This window comes from Stigmatopora nigra, chromosome 9 (assembly GCF_051989575.1).
Source record: "Stigmatopora nigra isolate UIUO_SnigA chromosome 9, RoL_Snig_1.1, whole genome shotgun sequence".
In the NCBI taxonomy this organism is placed as follows: Eukaryota; Metazoa; Chordata; class Actinopteri; order Syngnathiformes; family Syngnathidae; genus Stigmatopora; species Stigmatopora nigra.
Window position 1 is genome coordinate 5,294,053 of NC_135516.1, and position 24,262 is coordinate 5,318,314.

At 39.8% G+C, this 24,262-nt stretch overlaps 1 protein-coding gene across 6 annotated transcripts in view; it reads left to right on the forward strand.

Moving 5' to 3' along the window:
* The window catches only part of LOC144201437 (partitioning defective 3 homolog), a 105,773-nt gene that overhangs the window by 62,206 nt on the left and 19,305 nt on the right, over positions 1-24,262 (forward strand). For 5 of the 6 annotated variants that reach the window (XM_077724056.1, XM_077724058.1, XM_077724055.1 and 2 more), the window contains 10 exons: positions 1,067-1,255; positions 1,751-1,921; positions 6,959-7,100; positions 10,832-11,030; positions 11,566-11,720; positions 12,596-12,640; positions 16,274-16,504; positions 17,145-17,400; positions 17,476-17,592; positions 18,869-19,135. In XM_077724056.1, the coding sequence (XP_077580182.1) occupies positions 1,067-1,255; positions 1,751-1,921; positions 6,959-7,100; positions 10,832-11,030; positions 11,566-11,720; positions 12,596-12,640; positions 16,274-16,504; positions 17,145-17,400; positions 17,476-17,592; positions 18,869-19,135 (1,772 nt within the window). The remainder of the gene's footprint in view (positions 1-1,066; positions 1,256-1,750; positions 1,922-6,958; positions 7,101-10,831; positions 11,031-11,565; positions 11,721-12,595; positions 12,641-16,273; positions 16,505-17,144; positions 17,401-17,475; positions 17,593-18,868; positions 19,136-24,262) is intronic. The other variant, XM_077724057.1, reaches the window with a different exon arrangement.

The window sequence follows — 24,262 nt, forward strand, 5'->3', positions numbered from 1 at the left end:
TTACGAGGGCTCTTTCTAACCCAATCCAACTTGTTTTTGACACATAGCCTATTTTGTGTTATTTCCTCTCTCAACAGATCATTTCCCATGTGCTTATTGTAATCGTTTTTCGCGTAACAGGAATGATTTATGTGTGTAATTGAATTCCGGACTTAAAATTAACGACATGCCTGTTGTCTTATTATTTACTCCTCCACACTCGCTGATGAGTACAGGCAAAGATGCCTAAACACACACACATTCATTCTTTCTATCCAAATTCTAGGATGTATTTATTTGTCTTTTCTCATCCTTCCTTCCTCCATTCATTCCAATCTCTTCCCTCCTCCCGGAAAAACAAAGGCAGCTAATAGCGCGCCGACAGCGAGCCCGGTGATTGAATTCATTAAGCGTGCTCGATAATTGGCAAGCGGCGGCATGTGCGCAGCCTGTCTATTCAGAGGACAGCTGTCAAATAACGAGCCGGAGAGAATGCCGTTTATTGTCGGGACAGAGTGGAAAAGAGAAATGAGCACCTGTTGTGGCTGCAGAAAAAGGGACTTCAACTAAGACAATGAACTTGATGCCCTGGATTTTCATCTAAATTTTAGTTAACTCCCCCCCCCCCCCCCCCCATTTTCCAATAGTTTCAGTTGAAAAAGGGTCCCTAAATGACCCCAAAAAAATGTCTTCCCCTTTAAAGGTTTTTTGTTGGACGATTTCTGAGGGTCAGACAAAACTAAATTAATTAAACTTTAAAGTTAAAAGATGTGTTTAGGCCCATCATAAAATGATCATCAGTATTTTAACAAAGCAGTCTGTCTTAAAAAAAGAAGAAAAAAAACAATGAAAATATTGACACAGAGGGGAATCCTTTATTTTGGGATATTCCGTAACTTGGATTATGTTTTTGTATATTGAAACGGTCATTTGTATCTCAAAGTTTTCATAACTTGAAAATTTATTTAGTGGCATTTGTAAGTAGAGGTATGATTGTGCTGACATCATTTGGCTGACTATTTTTAAAGCCTATTTTCTCTAAATGATTAGAAAAAATTATAATCAATTATTTTTTTCTTTTGGGCAGAAGCCAGAGGAGGATGAGCTAGTACTGACACCAGATGGAACTCGTGAGTTTCTGACCTTCGAGATTCCGCTCAGTGACTCGGGCTCAGCTGGCTTGGGTGTCAGCGTCAAGGGGAACCGGTCCAAAGAGAACCACGCTGACCTCGGCATCTTCGTTAAATCCATCATCAATGGAGGAGCCGCGTGCAAGGTTGGGTCATCCTCTAAGACAATTAAAATATGTTCTTATAATATATAAAATGTATGATTTTTAACCGGGCGGCTTGGTGGCTAGAGTGGTTATCACATCAGCTTCACAGCTTTGGGATCTTGGGTTCAAATCCAGGTCGGTCCACCTGTGTGAGTTTACATGTTCTCCCTGGGCCTGTGTGGGTTTTCTTTGGGTATTCCGGTTTCCTCGCACATTCAATAAACATCCACGGTAGGCTGATTGGACTGTAAATTGCCCCTTGGTATGAGTGTGAGAGTGAATGGTTGTTCGTCTCCTCGTGCCCTGCAATTGGCTGGCCACCGATTTAAGGTGTCTCCTGCTTCCAGCCTGAAGTCAGCCGGGATAGGCGACCCTAGTGAGGATAAAGTGGTCCAGAAAATGAATGATTGAATGATTTTTAACCTTTACAAAACTGAAAAAGATTAGATTAAAGATGACGCTAATTAGTTTGCAAAAATTATATTACTCATCCAGGATGGGCGCCTTCACGTGAACGACCAGCTGATCGCCGTTAACAGCGAGTCGCTGCTGGGTAAAACCAACCAGGAAGCCATGGAGACTCTACGCAAGTCAATGTCCACCGAAGGAAACAAACGTGGCATGATCCAGCTCATCATTGCCAGACGCCACAGCAAGAGGAACCAGGTAACTCACGGATGGACAGAGGGAAAAAATGCCTTTAACTATGTCTTCTTTCTTTGAAATATGTCTATCAGCATTTTCTTTTCAACTAGGGTGTTTATAGAGTCAAAAGAAAATGATTTACGCATCTTAATGACATTTAAACATTTATTTAGCTCCCTGAGAAATGACAATGTAAAGTTTGGTGATTCATGAGTCTTGGATTCCAGAAATTAAGAAAAAAAATCATTTTACTTTGAAATTCATTCTAAAACGGTGTCATTCAACGTCATCTAAAACTAAGTGGGCAAATCTGGTTGATACTGGTGACTGGAATTGGCCATAAAATGCAGAGGAAACTCAAGCCTGTAGGGATGCTAGCCACTACCAGCCATGGCGACACCCCAACTTGGACTAAAACTGTAACAGCAGTGCCTTTTCAAAACATCACATGTGGGTTAAACTCAAGAAGCAAAAATCCAAAGAAGCCTTAAGACCTCAGAGATCTTACTGAGAGGGTAAGCACTACCATTAGTAGCAGTAAGTAGTTAAAGTCCATGTTTGAAAACATGATGAATACCCGATCTAATAAATAGAAAGAAAACTCTAGTGGAACTCTATACTATCACTTCAGCCTTAGCACCATCGATATTCACGATGCAAGCTTGCTTCGTAGGCCAGTTAATTGAAAGCATGGTAAGCGGAGCGAGTTTTGATGTATGATTTCTCAAAGCTCTCACACAGTTCCAGGCACATCTCCTCAAAGCCCTTCAAGCAATACTGCCTCGAAAAAAACTGGGGCTGTGAAGTGAGCGCCACTGCACAAGTCTCCATTTCTTTCGTGTTTGGACACAGTGTCAACAGCTGAGCCCTTCTGGCTAAGGTTGTGTGTGTCTGTGTGAGTGTGTGTGAGTGGGTTTCTGTACGTGTGAGCCTCTGGCTCTTTCCTCTGCTGCCTCTCTTACTCTCATCTTGCCTCTACCAAACTTTAGATTTCCCCTTGGCCCATCTGCTAATTGAAAGCCTGCTCTAAGCCCGGAGCTTTGTTGAATTTTTACTCGACATGTTTTGTGCGTCTGTGCTTGTGTGACATTTGTGTGTGTGACATGTGTGTGTATGTTGTCCATGTGTGACATTTTTGTGTAGGGAATTGTGTATATTTTTTCGTCTCCGCCTGCCACTTGTGCATGCATGCATTCGGGTTCAAAGCCCTGTGGCATTTTATCCACGTTTCAACTATAGAGCCGCAGGTGTCACCTCAGGCTATTTCACTGTCTGCTACCCAACAATACCCAATATCCCACAAAAATCCCTACCCACGTGAAAGTAATGAGTAACAACCCCATATTACAGATTTTTAGCCAAGTTTATTGAATTACCGTATTTTCACGACTATAAGACGCACCCTCAATGAATGACATTTTTTCCATATATAAGGCACACTGTATTATAAGGCGCACTGTCTATTTTGGAAAACATTTAAGACTTTTAAGTGCGCCTAATAGTCGTGAAAATACGGTAATTGCTATTGACTTCCAGGTATGATGCACTCACTACACAGTCACCTCTAGAGCCAGCCATTGTTGATGTTTTGGATTTTTTTGTATAAAATCTTGCAGTGGGGGAGGAGCTATATGATGGAAGATTTTGTAAACTATGATGGCATCTGCATATTTAACAGTATTGTTTCAGTTCAGGGGTTTGTTTTTTTAATATCTGACAGTGGTGGTTTTTTGTTTTTGTTTTTCTGTTTTTTCCATATATAAGGCGCACTGTCTATTTTGGAGAAAATTTAAGACTTAAGTGCACCTTATAGTCGTGAAAATACGGTATTCAAATTAATTGTATACATGTTGGTCCGGTGTAGGGGTAGTTAGCACGTGGGCCTCACAGTTCTGGGTTCGATCCTTGGTTGGTCCACACTGTGTGGAGTTTGCATGTTCTCCCTGAGCTTGCAAGGGTTTTCTCTGGGTGCTTTGGTTTCCTCCCACTTCCCAAAAACATGCTGGTTAGGCTGGTTGGACACTCTTAACTTGCAAACTCCTTGTTTCCTGCAATTGCAGAACTGCCAACCCCCGTCAAACCCATTTCTGGAGTACCCTTGTGCCATTTCCAGAGTTTATTCGGAGTGAAAGCGATTCATGCAAAATCTATATGCGTTGAAGTCGTACAAGACGAATCCTTCGTTAGAATTTGTAACTCTGATGATTCACGATGCACTGTTGTTATCGAGTTCTTCTGGTTTACAGTACAGTTGAAACAAGATGGCGGAAGGTGTAGCGATGGTGTGAATTTTTTAGGCATTTAAATTGGAAATGTGTTACTTTTCTGAAATGGTTGATCAGAATGAAATTTTGTATTTTCTAGAGATCAATACCTATCGGTCCTCAGAGTCTTCTTTTCAATTTTTTTTTGTCTGAGGACTGATTAATTAATCGTGGACTTATTGTTTCCAGTAGGTGCCAATCTAGCCAGTAGAGGGAACCGAGTGGTCATAGATCATTCTGAACTTGTTATAGTACAGTGTACTAAAATTCCATTGATAACTATTTCCCATATTAAAATACAGATCCCGAGCTTTTTTTTTTTAGTTTTTAAGAAGGTGGCATTTCGGTTCATTTAAATTAGGGGGGGAAATAGACACATATTCAAGCTTGCATCTTAAGGCACCCCTGCATATAGTTTGATATACCCATGGTGATTTAATTATGATAAAATAATAAGAGCACCCACAGGCTGGGTTTTGACTTTCTCGACTAAGCCTGTGGGGGGTGCGTAATTTTATGTGCGAAGGCTGGTGCACACGTAACACGTTCTTGACATGTAGAATCAAATTATGTGTTATTTACCTTCCTGCCTATGTCTGGCCTCCCGAGGAGCCAATTTACAATCGCAAATGTTTGCATAAATCATGAGCGTGACCGACCGTACACCCGCCCTACCCCTCAAACCTCATTCCATCTTCAATCCCAGCCAACTTGGAGCGGCCCCCTGACAGGATCCAGATCTTCCTGCTGCTTAATTATCCGTCTGAATATGCAACACGCTGCACTGCGGCTTGTCCGTGCTCCCTCGCCGTGGCGAATCGCACCCCCGGCACACCGACGATCAAACCCAACAAGCGCCGCTGCACCCCACCGCTATTACTTCAGCTGGCCAAATTCACTAACTCACTCATTTCGAGTCAAAAGCAACACATAGAGCTTTTTAAATCTGACTTTTGCACCATAATATTAGAAATACCTCTCTGTATATGACTCACCATTTATTCATTTTCTGTACCGCATATCCTTACAAGATTCGCAGGGTGCTGGACCCTATCCCAATCAACCGGGGGCAAACCTTGAATTAGTTGCCAACCAATCATAGGACTCATGGAGACAAACAACCAATCAGTCATAACTTGAGACAATTTAGAGTGCTCAACCAGTCTAAGCCTAACATGGATGCTTTTTTGGGATGTGGGAGTAAACCAGAGCACCTGGAGAAAACCCACGCAGGACCAGGAAGAAAGTGCCAACTCCACACAGGGAGGCCGGGCTTGAACACTCGATCTCAGAACTGTGAGCCAGACGTGCGAACCCCTCCTCCTTATGATGGGCCACTTTTAACTACTAATTTGTAATACTTTTAATTTGGCTGAAGTTGACAGTGATGGATGTAATAGATAGAATGATGCCATGCATTTCCAAAGAATAGACAATAAATAAGAAAAAAAAAGATATCAGTCACACTGGAGTAGAATTCTTAATCGTGGCTGTCAACATTGAAAGGAACGTAAAAGCTGAGAATCACAGTAATAGTCATTTTGTATTGTGGTGTTAATTCAAATGAATGAACAAATCATTTTCATTAATCTTGCCATGTTTTTTGTTTTGTCTTTTTGACATAATGTATGCCCACTGCTGCACTTATCAGATATCTGATTTGTCGTGTCCCCCCAACCCGATCCACCTTGGGTGTGTAGACTAAGTAAATATAGCGGGTAACAAAGAGTATTATCGCTTCTGACGCACCACAGACAACGATGGTAATCCCTACAGGTCTAGCTGTCGCCGTCTAGACGGTATGTGCAGCAAACCGCAGCCAATCAATACAGCCAATGATCCATTGGACACACACGTGCAGTTCCACAGAGTCTAGGAATGTGTGCTTATGGTTAAGAGGAGAACAAAATGGTCAATTTGTTGGGCTAAAGTGGAGTCTCATCACAAGTCCCGGGAGGTATGTTGATATTCTCGCAGGCTAATAAGAAGCCTGAACGCTGGCTGGCCGATTGGAAATCCATCCTCATTCATCCTGGTTATTACGTGGATAGCATTAGCATGCAAAGTACTGCCTGGTCATTACTGTTCAGATGGAACATTCGGCGGTTTTCGAGACGCCGCCAATTATTTCTGGAGACGGTTATTTTAACTTTGACCAAGCGCATCACTCTAAGCAATACCATTTGCCCCATTTGCATATGATGCAAGCCATTCGACTTAAAGTTAGGTTGAGAGCTGATTCAGTCAAAGTTATGAAGCGTTACGATCCAATCCTAATATTTTCATCAAGGAGAAGAAATGACTAAATTTCAACAATAGAGGCATGCTTCTAGGCACAAAAGTTTCAGGTTACGTACATTTTTATATGCAAATGAGTGACTCGAGATATGAAAAAGATCCAAGTTACGAAATCCCTCAATACACACATGCACATTTTCATATGGTTTCTTTATAATTTTTTCTCATTTATGTGTGTTCCCTCACATCTTTCTTCACCAATTCCAAAAGGTTTATTTGGTAGTTGTGTGAGGACCGTGGAATGAATTAGAGAATTTACATATAAAGTTCAGTTCTACTTACGAAATGTTCAAGTTACGAAAAAAGTCTTGGACCCTATTAATTTTGTAAGTAAAGGTATGACTGTCTTCGCGATACAATGTAATAGGATCCAGTTTTGATTTATTAATTATACTATAATATGATACTGATCTCCATTTGCAGTACAACACCAATCAATTACGGTTCACTGGTTTTACAAATCAAACAGTAATGTATTAATTGTTTTATGTGACAGGAGGCACCGGAAACTCAGCAGAGCGTAACGTCGTTGTCTCTAGACGAGCATGAGCGGCGTATCTCCCACTCTCTTTATGGCGCACTGGAGGATCTAGACGACAACCTGATGCCCCGACAAGGCATGATACCACGCACAGTTGGTAAAACCTTACAACTTTTACCATTAAATTAAGTTCAAGTCATTTCCAAACATTTTTTGGAGCATTTAATCATCGGACAAGGTTGTATTGTCTTAACACACCTTGTGAAGCGTTTTAAGATGAACTTTGACTTACTATTTATTGTTTCACAATTTTACAAGCAAAAATTCACTCACTGTTCTGTATCTTCACAATTTGTACTACACGAGCAATTTTGGCACGTTCAAATTGCGGCTGTAAAATGAAAATCATTAGTAGAGAAAGTCAGCGAAAAATATCACGGGCCAAATATTGTTTTTTTTCTTTCTCCCCTCGCGACCGCTCAACCGGACAATATGTCAACTCAGCTTCATGCAAATTGCTCGTCACTTGACACCCAGTGAATGTAAACAACAACAAAAAATCTTCAGTTGTGGATGACAGAAAGTGTTAATAGGTGCTGTTCGCTCATGCTTGACAAACAAGCGAGAGGACAGCCCGGAGACCGCTTGGTCCACTGTCGCCACAGCAACAGGCTTAGAGGCCGCTAAAAGGTGGAGCTTAAATGTACAGTGTGTCTTCACAAGTATAAAATTACCTGTGGGCTACTTTATACCTTCAAAGTAAAAGTCCACACATCTTAAAATGCATGCCACTCCTTTCTGGCTTCACACTCCTTCAGCGCCAAAGACCTTTTTTCACACTTCAGACTGCATGTAGTCCAAAAAAAAGGTTCTACAGCAGGCGTGAAAGGCCTGGACGTGAGATAAGACCACCAAGACATTTTAATATTACAAAGTGGAGAGGCTCACAAACAGGAAGGATTCCTTTTCCCCTTAAGACTGGCACATTTGTTGCAAAAGAAAAAAGTTAAAAAGGAAATACAAAGTCAGTTTTTGTTCTTATTTGAGGTGGAGAAGAGAAATGTTGCTTCTTGGACACAAAAGTAGAGAAGCAAAGCTGAGCGTTAAATGGATTTTTCACATGTATAAAAAAAAGTAGTGCTTTACAATTTACAACAATTTAAAGCTGAAAATGTCTGATGGGTATTGCCAGTTTTACTGATCTTATTATTTAGTATTTTGGGTCATTTTACTTTCCCAACATGAAACATTTTACCATTTTTACCTGGTCGTGATTCTACTTTGACTGACTGCGTTTCAAAATCAATAGAGTAATGACAAATGTATAAAATGTATACCTCGTGCTTCTTCATAATGCTAACAATGGCAGCACCTGAGACGCCATGAATAATATCAGTAGAGGAACAATAGCTGACATTTCAATGTAGGAAAAGGAGGCGTTGCAGGGGTGACACGATGCTCTGAATAGAGCCGTAAAAAGGTGAGAGTGACATCTCTTCATTGTGTTTTCCCTTTTTTGCATAATTGGAAAAGGAGCTTGTAGAATATATTTTGGAGCAAATTTAAAACAGGCTGTACAAGAGTACAGTACAGGGGTGCCTAGACTTAGGAGATGAATTTGTCCATGCTTCTATTGCAAATAATTAGGTCATTGGGTGGCATGGATCAGAATTAGAGTAGTTGTTAACCAATCCAGGGGTTGTGAGTTTGATTCCTATTCTGGTGATCTTATCCAGATATCCTTGTGCAAGATGCTGATCCACACTTTGCTCTTTATGGTGTGTCATCATTTGGTGTATGCCGATATTGCGTCAAAGCATCTTGAAATTTGTGATGGTGGGAAGGCGATACACAAGTATTAGCCCATTTATGGAACTATTTTCTCTCTTGAAGCCGATTGTAAGTGGCAACAAATCATTGTTTTTTTTTAAATTTGTCATTTCAACTTGAAAGTTGCGCAATGTGAAACATTATAACGAACGTGATGTACTTGCCGAAATACCGCGAATTTGGGTACTCGGACGAGTCGCCGAAAGACGTTTGGCCGAAGGACCTTTGGCCAATGGACAGTTCACCAAATTGCCGTTTCGCCAAAATAGGATTTGCGCGCTACCCCGTTCGGCGAAACGTCCGCTCGGCGAAAAGTCCATTCGGGGAACTGTCCATCGGCAAACCATATTTCGGCGAATCGTCCGGTCACGGTATATTTGACCTTTGCAAAGGTGACCGGGAAACATGTAGCAGTTCTCACAACAGGAGGAATTGTAGAGCAAATGGTTACTGGCTAATGCTATGGGTGACATTACCAAGATTCACTTAAATTACGCTGCAAGTCATTTACGTTATAAATGACCCCAAATAATTTTAGCAAGTAGTGACTAACCCCCTCCCTGACACAAAAAAAAAATGGACCACATGCACGAGGCTTCCAGGTCCTAAATCCTCCACCCTTGATCCCCCTACACATCCAATTTGAAAGTGGAGATTAACCACAAAGTCTTATGTTGTGTGTATCAGCGGGAGGTTTTTAGAGAGGGTGGGCTTTTTGGTGAGAGAGCACGCCGACTTATTTTCTTTTCCCGCCTTAGTCGGCGGGGAAGTTTCTATCTTCATTTGTGGCATTGGCGCAGCTTGAATTAATCACGCTGTTGTGACACTGGAATGCCGCTGTGCCCGATGACAAACTCTCTAAGCTGATTAGCCCTTTGCCTTGCTTTTACCCAGCGTCCCAATATGTTATTTGCTTTAAGAAGTCACCCTCAGGGTTTTTTGTTTGTCTTTTTTTCCTGCACTTTATCTTGGCGTTATTCTTTTGCAGCCTACTCTCCTTATCAGGAACAATTCTTTTCACAGTTCGGAGGGAATCTCATATTAATTATACTCGATTTTGTTATTAAAATTAATCATATTGGAAAGGGAAAGTTTAGCATTTCTTGAATGGTTTTGTCAATAGAGTGAATTGTATCCAAATTAGAACAAATCAAACAGGAATTGCGACAGATAAGTGTGATAAGGGGAGTGAATTGTCGTTATTGGCCTGACTCCTACCTAATATGGGTCCTTGGAGTAAATTAATGTATTATAATTAGCTTGGTTCATCTCATAATTAGATTGCGTCATGTTTTGTAATTTGCGTGAATCATAATCTGAGTCATTTCTAGTTTATCTTAATCACAGTATATCATATTACATCATAATTCCAGACCAAAGTATCCTAACATAATTTAGTAAGTAATTTCTATTGTATTGAGTGAATAAACTTACATTTCGGTTGAATTACAATATATTTTGTGACATGAGGAAATTCCATTTCATTGTAATATAACAATGTGCCAATGTTTTTTGCTTATTGTAATTGGTAACTGGAAGAGGCTTGTGTAGCATAGCGATTTATTTACATGCACTGTTGCAGCGCTCAAGCACTTAAACAGCTATCTTTACCCATTTACACAGCAGCCTGCTGCCTTACCTACTGGGATTAATTTAAACTTCAAGTGGGGAGTCAGAATAATTCATTCATTCATTCATTTTCCGTACCGTGCACCCTCGCAAGGTTTGTGGGGGTCGCTCGTGCCTATCCCATTTGATGAATCTTGTAATCTTGGTGTTGCAGTCCAACAGCCTCAGGCATACTGTCTGTTTCGACAACAAGTCGTTTCTAAGCTTTGCTCAAAGTCGTTCTCTTCAAATCTTCGAGTAGGGAATCTTGCTTGCCTGCCACCATGCCTCTGTGGGTTTTCATTTTAAACAACCAAATGGTTACTGTGGACATGTAGAAGTGCGCAACAAGTTGACTATTCCAATTAGTTTTTGGAGTTCACTGAGGCTTCATGTCATGTTCATTACGTGATGTCACCCTGCTGATGTTAAACTAAGTCTCATTTGCAGGTAACTACCAGCTTTCTCCAACCGTTAACATGCCACAGGATGACACTGTAATCATTGAGGATGACGGGCCGCCGCTTCTCCCTCCACACTTATCTGACCAATCATCATCCAGCTCCCATGATGACATGGGGGGTAATAGTGGCTTCAACGCCGACGTAACACCGTCTTGGGCTCAAGAGGTCCCTGCTCCAAAGGAAAGGTGGGAATCAGAGAGCCATGCAAAGTAATCCCTCGATTATAGTGGTTAATGTAGATCAGATATGGCCGCAATAAATGAAGAATCCCACATTCCAAATATTGCATTCAAACCTATTTCTTAAAAAAAATAAAAAACAAGTTTTTTTTACTTCAGTGCTGAGTCCTGGTAAGTAATATGTTCTAATAGCAAGCGGAGGACAGGGGAGTGGCTTCACCTTGTGAGTTTCAGTGTGGATTTTCACATTTTTATGAACTTACAAAAAGAAATTAACCAAAATTTCCCACAGAAAAAAAAATTGCGATGTAGTGAAGCCGCGATAGTTATTCGGGGGATTACTGTTATATATTGTTCATCTAAATTTGGTAGGCTTGATCACAATTTGCTTGTTTGCGTTTTGTCAAATTAAAGGATGTATTTTTGGTTACTTAATAAGGTTTTCAATTTTGTAATCTTTTAAATTAATAGCCTTTAATTTATTTGATTGTTTTGTGCCTTTTATGAATCAAATATCTCTCTGGTTTGTCTGTAAATTCAGCTCCAAGAGTCCAGAAGACAGCCACGCCGCTGACGCCACCTTCCAACGGGAAGGTTTTGGCCGACAGAGTATGTCGGAGAAGCGCACCAAGCAGTTTGGGGATGCCTCCCAGATGGAAATCATCAAGACACGCAAATCCAAGAGCATGGACTTAGGTAGCTATTTCACTTATAACATGCCTATTTGAAAAGGTAATGAAAATAGGAATAGGGTGTCAAATAGACATTTATTTTACATTAATTACATGTCTGCAAACAGAGTTAGGTTATAAAAATAGTCAGTGTTGAGAACCTTCCCAGTTGGGAACTATATTTAACAACCTTTCTAACTTTTTGTTTGTTTTTGTTTATGGTGAGTAGTGAATAAGTAATATTCAATGAATTTCTTACATCAAAAATTGCATTGGAATGCAAGTACATCTTGTCAATATACGCTAGGTACAAGTAAACATGAATTTAGTGTCATTTCATACTTGAAAAATGACAGTACTACCTTCAACAGCTTGGTTTCTTGTAAATAAGATCAAGGTTGGCCAACTTTGTACTAGAAAAAAAATGTCAATCTTAAGTATAGTTGTGGAAAAAAATCAGTTTTGGCAAATGTGGGCTTTAATCTGGTGTTTTACCAGAATTGTACATTTTGCAATCTAGTGTGTTTTCACAGTGCAATCCAAATTGTGAGCCATTACAACTCAGCCAAAACATTTCTAACACATCTCACGTCATCTTCAACGGCTTGGCCATGAGTCTGCTGTTTGCTTCATGTTTTTTCTCCTTAAAACTTCTTTTGAAATGCCTGCCCAGCTTTTCCTCCTACACTTTTTCGTCATCATTCCCCATGACAAACCCATCCATCTTTCCATCCTCGTCCTTCATATCAGCTGCTTCTCTGGCATGGCATGGCATGACATGACTCCCATCCTTATCATTTGTAATGTTTGCTGTACCAGGATGTTGCATGAGGAATGTGACCGATACTAACTAAAGCCCTAAATATTTTGCCCCTCCCCGTCTTCCGTTTCCTTTAACAGTAGCCGACGAGATTAACCTCAGCCTGCGGCACGACGCCGTCACAGGTAAGGGTTAGTGGCTAGTAGTAGTGCAACAAGTAAAAGTAGCCTCATAGAAAGACATTCCCAACTTCTGAATACCTGAAATATTGATGTTTCAGAAATCAGATTGTATTCAGAAAAGATTATCAATGCCAGAAACAGACCAACCCTTTATCTTGTGCATCTCAACTTAAATAATATTGTTTAAAAACATTGAAAATGAACAACATTTCATTTATTAGATTTGTAATAGTGAAAAAAAAATAGAAATAAAAGCCAGTAGTATTGCCATGTGGCTAATCCTAGTATGGCCAGACATTTTCCAAATGCCACAACTTTTTGGGCCAATCAAATGCAAGGATCCAGATTTCCTGTCCTTCATTCTGACAGCAGTTATACCAATCTTTCCAGACTCTTCTGATATGAATTGTGACAAAATGGGTCCAATCTTAGGGTTGTTAGATTTTTTTATATTCAAATATTAATTTCTCCATCCAGAAGTTTAAATAATTCTCCCTAAATTTCCCTATTTTAATACATTACCCTGTATTTCAAATGGTTATTTACAGTGGTACCAAGAACTGTATTTTCCATTATATTCATCGATAATTAAATATGTTTTCGGATTGGAAACTTCCTTATGATATAAAAAAATGATATAGGGATATTTCAAATGTGAAACTAGGCATAATAAAGTGTCATTTCATATTCACTTGGTGGATAGCAGTAGTGCACTCTCTGTCAGAATTCGTTCGGGGAGTTAAGCAGAGGTTTAGTAAGAATTTTATCATAAGACTATTTTTTGTTGGAGGGGTTGCGGAACTTTTAATTCTTCCCTGTGGGGGTAACAAAAATGCTTGATGTGTCAAAACAACAATGCAGGTGCAAACCCTTTTCATTCTGTTTATCCGAATAGCTATAGCGTCTACTTGTTAATTGGGAACCAAAATTGGCAATATAAGATTATCCAGCTTGAACCTTTTAAACAGATCTTTAGTAATGATAAAATCTTTTTATGGTTTGTCATTTGCATGTTGTTACTCTTTGAATTTCTGGAAACAAGTGGCAACTTGTCGGCTCAAGACAACTCTAAATGACCCAAAGAAATCCCATTGTTGATTTATGACCAGGCTATAAAAAGCTGTCTCTGAAATTTGTCAGTTTCCACTGTGAGGAACATGGTGTGACAAAAACAATTCTTGTTCATTAGAAAATTATGTGAAGGCCAAAACCAAGCATACTAAGAATGGTTAAAGACCAGCAAACAGTGAAGGACTACAGCATGATCTTTCTGCAGATGGTAACTGTGCACCGTTCTACAATTCAGCACACTTTTCACATAAAGAAGCTGTAAAGGAGAGTAATGTGGAAAGGTTTTTTTCTGGACAGATGTTGCAGACAGAGCTGGTTATAGACTACAAAAGCACATTAGAGCCAGCCAGCTCCCTATTCGAATAAGGTACCATGGACTGATAATACAAATATTCAGTCCTTTAAGGATTACAAAGGGTGTTAAGCATTGTGACATAACATTCCAAGAACAGTAGAGTCAGCAGGCACATCTACACAGTCTGGGACCTTATGCCTTATTTTCTCCCATTTTAAAGTTTTTCTTCATTCTAATTTGGAAATCTCGTTGGCAACAGTCTATACATTTGTCTGATCAAATAATCTAAAGGAAATTGGGTGGTTGAATGGTAGAAAAAAGGTCAAATTAAGTTGATAATCCAACCCCCAATGATTGAAAACCACTGCATAATAGAATCCCCCCCCCCAAAATATGAATATATACACATCTACACACAGTTTATATACCTACAATGTCTGTTAAAATTGAATTTGTTTCTTCACAACCAATTTAGTTTGAACGCGTTCATCAATTATCATTGCGGTTGAGAACGAAGCTTATTGATTTAGTTTTTTTCTCTCTCTCTTGCTTGTTGAGCACACAATCGCTCATGTTCTGTTTTGAGGTCACCGTTAAAGACGATAAATTCCATCTTTTTTTTTCATTAACAGAGGAGCTTGGCTGGCTAATTACGCCATCCCTGTGCTCCGTCCTCGTTTAAGGTGGCGTGTTGACAGCAAGTAATCTATCACTGTCAAGTCCAGACACTATTCGAAGACCTAACGGCTGCCGGGTCGCTCGCTAATTATTGTTGCTCACATTAGCGCTCGACAATTCCAGCCCGCATTATCCGTGAGCAATATCTTAAAAGGTGTATGACCATTAAATCTACGCAACATCTGGAATATCCAGAAATGCGGACATTTTTATCCAAAATACACCAACGCAGTGGCAATATTGTTTGACATAACCAAACAAAATTCAGTAACATGGTCCAGCCTAGTTGCTAAATCATCCCTGGCAAATTTTGTACGTCCAAAGTGTCGCATTACAATGTGGCAATAGAAGGACTTGCTTAGACCTATTTTCAGAAACACAAAAAGTCAAGTTTGACGCAGTTATTTTATTTCACACTTGGTGGGTGGGCAGACACTCCAGCCACACCAAGACAAACATTAAAATGTCAATTTTCCAGCCAATGTCCCCTTTCTAATCCATTACTACTACAGCGAAAGTCTATGGAAGTTGTCATGCACATTTATTGAATACAGCTGCAAGTTTTCCACACCCACATAAAAGTACAACTTGCTTGATTTGATTTTAGACCTCGACTGGGGCGACTTAAAACAAAATCACGTGCTCGTAAATAATGCACGCTCTGTTTGACAGAGACCAAACAAGATGTGACGTCTCGCGTGGATGACCTTGAGACAGCTTCTTTTTCCCTCAAGCGGGTCAAAGTATAAAGTACCACAAAGCAAGTACAAGGCAGACAGAACCAGTCTGCAAATCTGGGTGATTTGCCTCCTTTTGCCAAATAGGACAAGGGGGAGAATTTTCTTTGATAAACTAACTGTGTCATGGTTCCTAGAAGTTATAAACTAGAAGTGGAATGTGGTGGGTGAGATTATTTCTAGACTTAATTAGCACAAATATGTTAAAATAGTTGTAGGAATACAAGATGTTTTAGAAGTTGCAGTGGCTTGAGAAAAAATTAATTTTGTAATTAATGTAGAAGTAGAAATAGTCTTCGATTATAGTATAATTTGTAGTAGTTGTATTGGGAAAAATATTGATGGTCGAGTTGGAGTAGAGGTAACAATTAGGAACTGTAGTAAAAGTAGCACTTGAGGTAATTGTAGAAGACCTAGTACTAAATGGTATAGTAATAGAATTCATATTGAGAGTCAGCACCATTCACATTTGTCATGACACTTGTTGAAATTTAGCACTGTATCAATGAAATTAGGATTAGTTTATGTTGGTGTCGCCCATTTGTTATTGGATTTTCAAAGAGGGGAAGAAATTCTTGCAAGACTGGTCATATTTTAAATGAAAACCTGAAATTGGGCACATTTGATGGTATACTTTTTTTCTGGTTGTGGCAGCCAAGCACTATTCTTTATACTAATTAAAAAAAATAATCTGGATGGGGTATTTTTTCCATTTTCTCGAAGGAAACACCCAGGAAGTAATATTCTGAAAAGCAATTTTTTTTATCCCAAAAATATGACAAAAAATGGGTAAAAAAAAGAAATCATACATTGAAGATGCATTCTTTTGAGTGTGTCTCCCTGTGTTTCAAACAGGTTCGTCCACGAAGGACGTGGGTCCCTCGTTGGGCCTGAAGAAGTCAAGCTCCCTGGAGAGTCTCCAGACAGCCGTTGCCGAGGTGACGCTCAACGGCGACCTTCCCTTCCACCGTCCTCGCCCTCGGATCATCCGAGGCCGGGGCTGCAACGAGAGCTTCCGCGCAGCCATCGACAAGTCGTACGACCGGCCGCCCGCCACCGAAGATGACGACGAGGGCATGGAGACGCGTAAGATATTCACTGTCAAATCGCCTATCTCAGTGTTATCATTTACATATTTTGTGCCCCCTGCAGCGGTTGTGGTTTGCCCTCCTCGACGAGGACCCCGGTTGTCACGTAATTTGCCTTGTTAAGCCTAAATCTTTGCATTGTGAAGCATGGAAGTGATGGCATTTTGGTTGACAGCTGAACCATTACTGCTTTTGTTGTGTTGGATGAAGGGCTAAGTTTGTGACTAACCACGGGTCGGTGTGTATAAGGCCTGTTAGCTCTTAAGTTAATGAATTAATTAGTGCTTCACAATTTTAAATCGAAAATTTACTTGAAACAAGTTACTTCATGCGAAAATCTACTTATTGAGCAAAGCTCACTCATGGCGGAATGTTAATTTTCTGCCACTGTTTCATGCAAAATGTATGAATATAAGGGCAATTATGCTGTTTATATTGGTTACGCAATTGGACACATAAAAAATATCCTTGTTTATTTAGTCCCCTCGTTATGAGACTTGGTATATTCTGCTTATGTTTAAAAAAAGTGCGAGACTTGTTTTCACAAGCACAAAGGGGAAAAAGAAAAATGTTTCTCTTTTATACTCAAGCTTTTTTTGGTGTGAAAAGGTGTTTTGGGAATTTTGTGTGTCTTGCAGTGGAGGAGGACACAGAGGAGAGTTCTCGCTCGGGTCGAGATTCCGTGTCCACTGTAGCCGCCGAGCTGGCGCCGCTGTCGCCTGGAGGTGAAAAGATGACGATGGTCAATGGGAACACAAGAGCCAAAGATGACAAGAAAAAGGAGAAAGGCAGCAAGGAGAAGAAGAAGACAGATGTGCAAAAAGACAAAGAAAAAGAGAAGGAGAAAGGAAAAGCCAAAAAGGGAATGCTCAAAGGGCTCGGAGATATGTTCAGGTGAACCAGAAGGCTCAAGGTTATACTTTCCTGCTTAGTTTAAGAAAATAAAATGACATTTTTTGCTGTTTTCAGGTTCGGAAAGCACCGAAAAGATGATCGGATGGAACGTAAAGGTTCTAACAAATGGCGACTGGAGGACATGCAAGCCTCAGATGAGGACACACTCAAGATGAAGATGGAGCAAGAAAGGTGATTTAGAAATTGTTAAACATTTAATATTAGTCAATTGTTAAAAAAAAAACACTTGTAGTTGTCTTTGTCAACTACTTTCCACTCCAATGGGAATTGTGGGGGTGTTATTAGCCAGCATTTTTCTGTAGACTAAACAAAATCTACAGCTACTACTACAACTAGTGTGCTTTTTTTCCGTACAATGGCCTACTAGAATGAAGTGTTCCGCATTTGGGACTCCCCTGCTGCAGCCCTACTCTCAGTGGGTTTTTTCTTAACCATAATTGCTGCTTGTAAAGGCCTGCTCACTAATTATGGGGTTAGTGCATCCTAACGCAAAGACTAGCCCACCCGCCGCCAGTGGTAGGAATGGATGTTGTCCCATAATAATCACATAAATGCTGGCAACTTTACTCAAACGTTAGCAAAACTTGAAGCAGATGCTAAAGGATGTCACACATTGTGTGGGAACATGACCTAAATCATGGGGTGCTGCTGTTCTTAAACTTGAATACCAATAAAGGGCCCAAAGGTGAAAGTGTTCAACTTTAAAGGGAAAGCCAACAATCTTCCATCATTAACAAATTATATTTAATTTGGTAAGGCATAGATAAGATTCACAAAGACAATTTTCTTCCTCCATTTAAATTTCAACTGTTGGCCAACATGTGCATGTGTAAAGGCCCTTTAAGTCCCTTAAGAATGCACCTATATGCTACACAAGGTTGGCAACTTTGGTCATATTCAATGTCAATTTTCCAGATAGGAAAGTAATATAGACAAACTGAAATGAGCATCAACTTGTGCAGAGAAGCCATGCAATTTTGTTGTTAACTTAACTATAGTTTAAAGGGATCTGCAATTTGATTTTATCATTTTTTTCCTGAATTTGTCATAACTCAATGACATGACATTTGGAGAAAAAAAACATTTTTGGTGCACAACTTTGTTCATTCCTACTGCGGTCATGGTAGCAACCTTAGTTTGTGTATCTTACAGATCTGTGCCAACCCGAATGAAGACAAAGAGCAGATCTTGTAATTAACTGATGTTGAAAGGTTTTTTGTAACCACAGAATCAAAACAATAACAACAAAAGAACAACCTTTTTTGTGACCAATACCTTTGGATTATCAAAACAAGCCATTTTTAACTTTGTAAAACACTGCAAAAATGACCAAATTTGTCTAAAAGACACTTATTTTGAATGCACTGTTGGCAACAAAACTTAGTGAAAACCCAACTTGAGATGTCCCATTTATATTATTGTCCGTGGGAAATTTTACTTTACACAGAATCCAGGCCAAAACCAGAGAACTGCGTGAGCGTCAGGCACGGGAGCGAGATTATGCCGAAATCCTGGACTTGAGCCGCTCGGCGGAAAGGTCCTCGGAGGAGGAACACCTTTACGCCGGCATCAGTCCGCTTAATAACGGTGGCCACAGCAGCCCCCGCAATGACCTGGACCGCTACCCCCGATTACAACACCACCACCAGCACTCGGATTCCCTCTACACACCAGCCAGCAAGGCGCAACCTGAAAGACCCCCCTCTACTGACAGGTACGTCTACTTTCTATGTCTGCTATGTGTACTAAACACCAATGCTATTTATACTTATACAACCACTGCCATATTGTGTGTGCATAACGGACAAAAACATGTTTGTCCCATACACTCCTATCAAATGTAATTGATGTACATTACCCTTCGTAATCTAGCCAAGGCATACTGGTACTTTACATTTTTTGTGGGCTATGGGTAAACAATTTGCAAGCTTTTATTACTGTTATTACCTATTAATAGATAATCTCCGATGCACTGAGGACGCGAAAGTCGAACCGCGTAATGGCGAGGGAACACTGTAGTTATCTTTTCGAAGCTTTGAATTCCATGTTATTAATCAAGCAAAATAGTCACAAAAAAAAACCTTGATCCAATTATTGCTCTATAATTGATTAATCGATTAATTTTTGCACCGCTACCATTTTGGTTCAAGGCTATAGCATTAGAGAAAGTGGAAAAAGTGAAGTACCGGTCTATCTATCTGTCTATAGACCACCATTTTCTTTGCATTGCATAAATATGCTGTCCATGAAGTCTGATAACTAACATTTTATAGATTTAAACCACCACCATTTTGCACTAATTCCACTCAGAGCCATTTCTTGCTGTAACCTTTCCATGGGTTCATATTGATATTTGTGTAAAAGGTCTTAGTGGGCTCGTTGTAGTGAGCCCGAGGCGCAAATATGAGTGTCGGCCATCACACCTGCAGGAGAATGTAATCACAAGATGGCCCCTAAATGTCAGCTCACATTGCAGCCTTCTCTACCGAATGAAACCTTTTCAACGCCTGACCTTTTTTAACTTTATTCACTCCCTTGCTTGCTGACTGGCTGTCGTATTTGCACTTCATAGCTTTGTACTCGTACTCATTCTCTGTCAAAAGCCCTTTCCGCTCAGAATTGACGCAAACATGATGTAACGGAGGATTTTCCATCCTTGCGTCTTTCACACAGAATGAAAAATTTTTTTTTTTAAATTGGGACACTCACATTTGAAGGGTTAATGTACACTGGTATGAAATAGGGTTGTTAATATGTTATTTTTACATTGAATGTTACAGGATTTTTTTTTGTAGACTTACCACTGTATTATGATTACTCGACTATTATGCCCACCCATTACACAATCCCAATCTTTGTTTAGTGTCACTTGAAGACAGCTGAGTTAGGCTCAGGCCTTTTCAAGGATGGGCGGTATGGAAGAAGGTGAAAAAAAATGGATGATAGTGACCATTCTGCCACCCCATTCCATTGCAATGAATATGTAAAAAATTTACTTGGGGTGTAATTAATTAAATACAAGTTGAATTGGATTTAAAACTTAGTCTTCTGTTATTTCCATGTGACACAATACGCCAGGTAGAATTGGAGTTTTTAATGTTCAGAATAGTTACAGTAAATGCTACAAAAAGATGTTATCAAATCACATAATGTAGAATCATATGACAATAGTTTCCAATAATTGTACATCACATTAATACTGAAAAGCGGCTGAAGTGATTCTCTCGATTGTAGCAATGATGATGACACAATAACATAGTGATTCCCAACTCTACCAGGATACTGTGTCCTTTCCCACCGCTACAATCCTAAGATAAATATCCCGCGCCTCGCGAGATGGAGAAACAGAAAATGGATATCCTGTGCTCCCCTTTATAGGACAGGAAACCAGTATGGTACGAGAGGGAGGGTTGTGTTTGTTATGTTTAGGGTCCTATGGCACTAACATGACAAGTATAACATAGATGGTGTTAAGTTTCACGGGAACCATTTTTGAATTGATTTCCCCAAAGGTCAGGAAGTTTTTCATTGTTTAAAACTTTAGAATTTCATGCTGTCACCCTGACGTCAAAGTCTTCACCTTTTCCAAGAACAAGTGGAGCGTATTTGTTTTTTTGAGAGTCAAAGAATGGTTGGCAAATTCTAAGTTTTTTTTCTCTCCTTGTGGACACAGATGTATTGTGCTGATTACATTGAAATTTGCCGCCAACCAGGGTTGGGCCATTTCATTAATCAGCCATGACATTTTTCTGACTAAACATGGTGTAAATGCTATTTGACTCATTAAACCCAATGGATTCAAAATATTGGGGAACGAACATAGCCTTGCAAGCCAGACTGACTTTCACCATGTTTTTTGCAGTAGTTTTTTTTAAATCAATGCTAAAGGTGTGGGTTTTGCGTTAGGTTCAAACATGGAAGAGTACGTTGTATATTATTGTGTTATCTTGTTGTTGTTTTCAAAGAAAGAAGTGCTGAAAGTTTGATAGAAAAATGTGCAGAGTTTGGTCTGCCTTTGACGTGGTCTGACAGGTAGTCTGAGTGTAAAATGTGTTCTCTTAAACTTGGAATGACATTTTATGTTGTTGAGGCAATAGCATGCAGCTAAGAATCAAGTGTCATCAGCACCGTCTTCGTTGAATGAATACAAAAAAAGGTGAGAACACATGACATGTTCCAAAACTCCCAAAAAAGGTTTGCCGTTACTCCCCTTTATGACCCACCACAAAGTCCCACTTCACATGTTATGATTTCTTGGTCCAAATTGGATTGGAGTGGAATTCCAGTTGAAACCACCAACGACTAGAGTGGCTCGCCATGTAACTTGTGTATGACAAAAGCCAAGTCGTGCTGTCAAAATTAGCATGTAGTCCAGATTTCTTGTCAATCGGATACTCCAATGTCAGAACCTGATATGGTATTTTCCTTAGTCCCACTTCAAATCAACCAAAATCCCCTAAAATGCAAGCTCGACTGCTTTTGCGTGGACGTATTTGGGTCTCGCCCTTTCGCCTAGTGCCGGCGTATAACATAAGCTTAGAAAACCTTCACTCGCTACTCGACTTTTCTTCCTCCTCATTTTAATCTTGCCAAGTCAAACATTATGCAGAGCTCAGCGCAAATGTTTTCCCGGGCAGATGATTGACATCTGGCACGGCGTCATAATCCCACTGAGTAAAAGAGGAACGCAATCCTCTTTTTTTTTTTTTTCGTTCAAGTGCTGAACTCACGACAGTGTTAAGTTATTGTTTTGGAGCTGTATTGGCAACCATAACAAAAGCTCTCCTCGCTTGTCCTTGAATGATCATGAGAATTAACCACCATTTTTTTGTTTCCATTCTCCATTCTGAACGCAAGGAGAAAAGCTCCAGGGGATTTGCAGTGATTTGATTCCTGTCTCTTTATTGAACGGCCTCCATTACGCTTCATCTCCAGCGAGGGAATAAAATAAAAAGACAAAAACGCCTGCAAACAAACAAGCAGCACTGCCTCGCCTTGTCTGCCTTTTGGCAGCATCATAAGTCGTTTTGTCTAATGTTTGAGTCTTGTAGTAAACATGGGGGCTTTATGACAATAGTTAACAACCTTTTTGAAACCAAGAAGCCAATTTTACGCAGTTAGGTGGAAACTTAGTATGTTCAAACTTGTTCAAAGAGTCAGATTTGTTTCTCCAAAAATCATCAAATGTTTAAATGTGTGATCCTTGGGTGATGAAGTGGGCAGCTAGTTCGTTCGAATGCAAAATGAGTTACCGTATTTTCACGACTATAAGGCGCACCGCATTATAAAAATGAATGACATTGTTTTCATATTTAAGGCGCACTATCTATTTTGGAGAAAATTTAAGACTTTTAAGTGCGCCTTATAGTTGTGAAAATACGGTAATTGCTATTGACTTCAAGGTATGAAGCACTCACTACACAGTCACCTCTAGAACCAGCCATTGTTGATGTTTTGGATTTTTTTGTATAAAATCTTGCAGTGGGGGAGAAGCTATATGATGGAAGATGTTGTAAACAAAGATGGCATCTGCATATTTAACAGTATTGTTTCAGTTCAGGCGTTTGTTTTTTTAATATCCGACACTGGTGGTTTTTCGTTTATGGTTTTCTGTTTTTTCCATATATAAGGCGCACTGGATTATAAGGCGCACTGTCTGTTTTGGAGAAAATTTAAGACTTGTAAGTGCGCCTTATAGTAGTGAAAATGCGTTATTTGTTGTGAGGCGATTACATGAGAAGAATCTCATCATGTGTTTTGCGCTTATAGAAAAGGTCCAAATGGGTGCCTGAAACCAAAATGGGTGACTTTCTCTTGCACCACTTAATGTTCATCTTAATGCCCCTATTTGTAACTTGAGAGGTTATATTGCAGCGCGAGGAAAAACTTCTGGGCCGCCTTGAATGTTTTGAGGTGCAAGGAACATCACAGACCCGAGATTAACCCCCTGTATAGAGGATGGTGTACCCTATCGACTGATATATTTTATTTTATCGTGATAACAATTTTAGTATTGGTCCATATATAAAGCGCACTGGATTATAAGGCGTCCTTGTCCATTTTGGAGAAAAATTAAGACTTAAAAAGTGTGCCTTATAGTCGTGAAAATCCGGTATATATATATATATCATTGGTGATCACTCAATGTAATTCTTGAGGACGTATTTGATAAAAACCCATGCTTTTTCACATTTTGTACTCTTTGATTCCTGAGCACTCATCAAATATATTGCTTAAAATATATTGCTTAAAGTACTTGGGAAGCAGAAGTTTGGTTTTATATGTTTGGGGGGAAAAGTCATCAAGTTGTAGTCAACAACCAGTCAACACCTGAGAGGAACACCAATCTTCTTTGAAGTAATGTGCAAACTGAACGGGAGCAAAACGTCTGCCGGCTTAGCCGTCGGGGTCGCCGTCGTTTTAGCATGTGAAAAGATGATGACTAAAATGTTCATGTTGGTGGGTTGCTTGTGCCTTGAGCTCTGGTATGCAATGCGCCTTCATCACTCTTAACTTTTGCTTAAAAAATGTCAGTCTCGGCAATAACTAAAGGAAGGATTTGCAAACCTCGGCTTTTCTATTTTTTCCCTCTGCTTTTTGGACCTGCCGTAGTTCAGCTTTGCTTGATCTCCTGGTTCGTCTCGTTTTGTTTGTTCTTCACCGCCCGCTTAAGGCTGAGCTCTACTCAAAATTCCAACGAACTACTGGATAACGATCATGGTACAAACGATCCAAAAGTTCATGTCAAACCAAGTGTTCTTCTGTTCACGCACTGTAAATGTGCACAGGACAAATGAACAATAATAATTGCTCAAATTTGGTAACTTAAAGTCTCAATTTG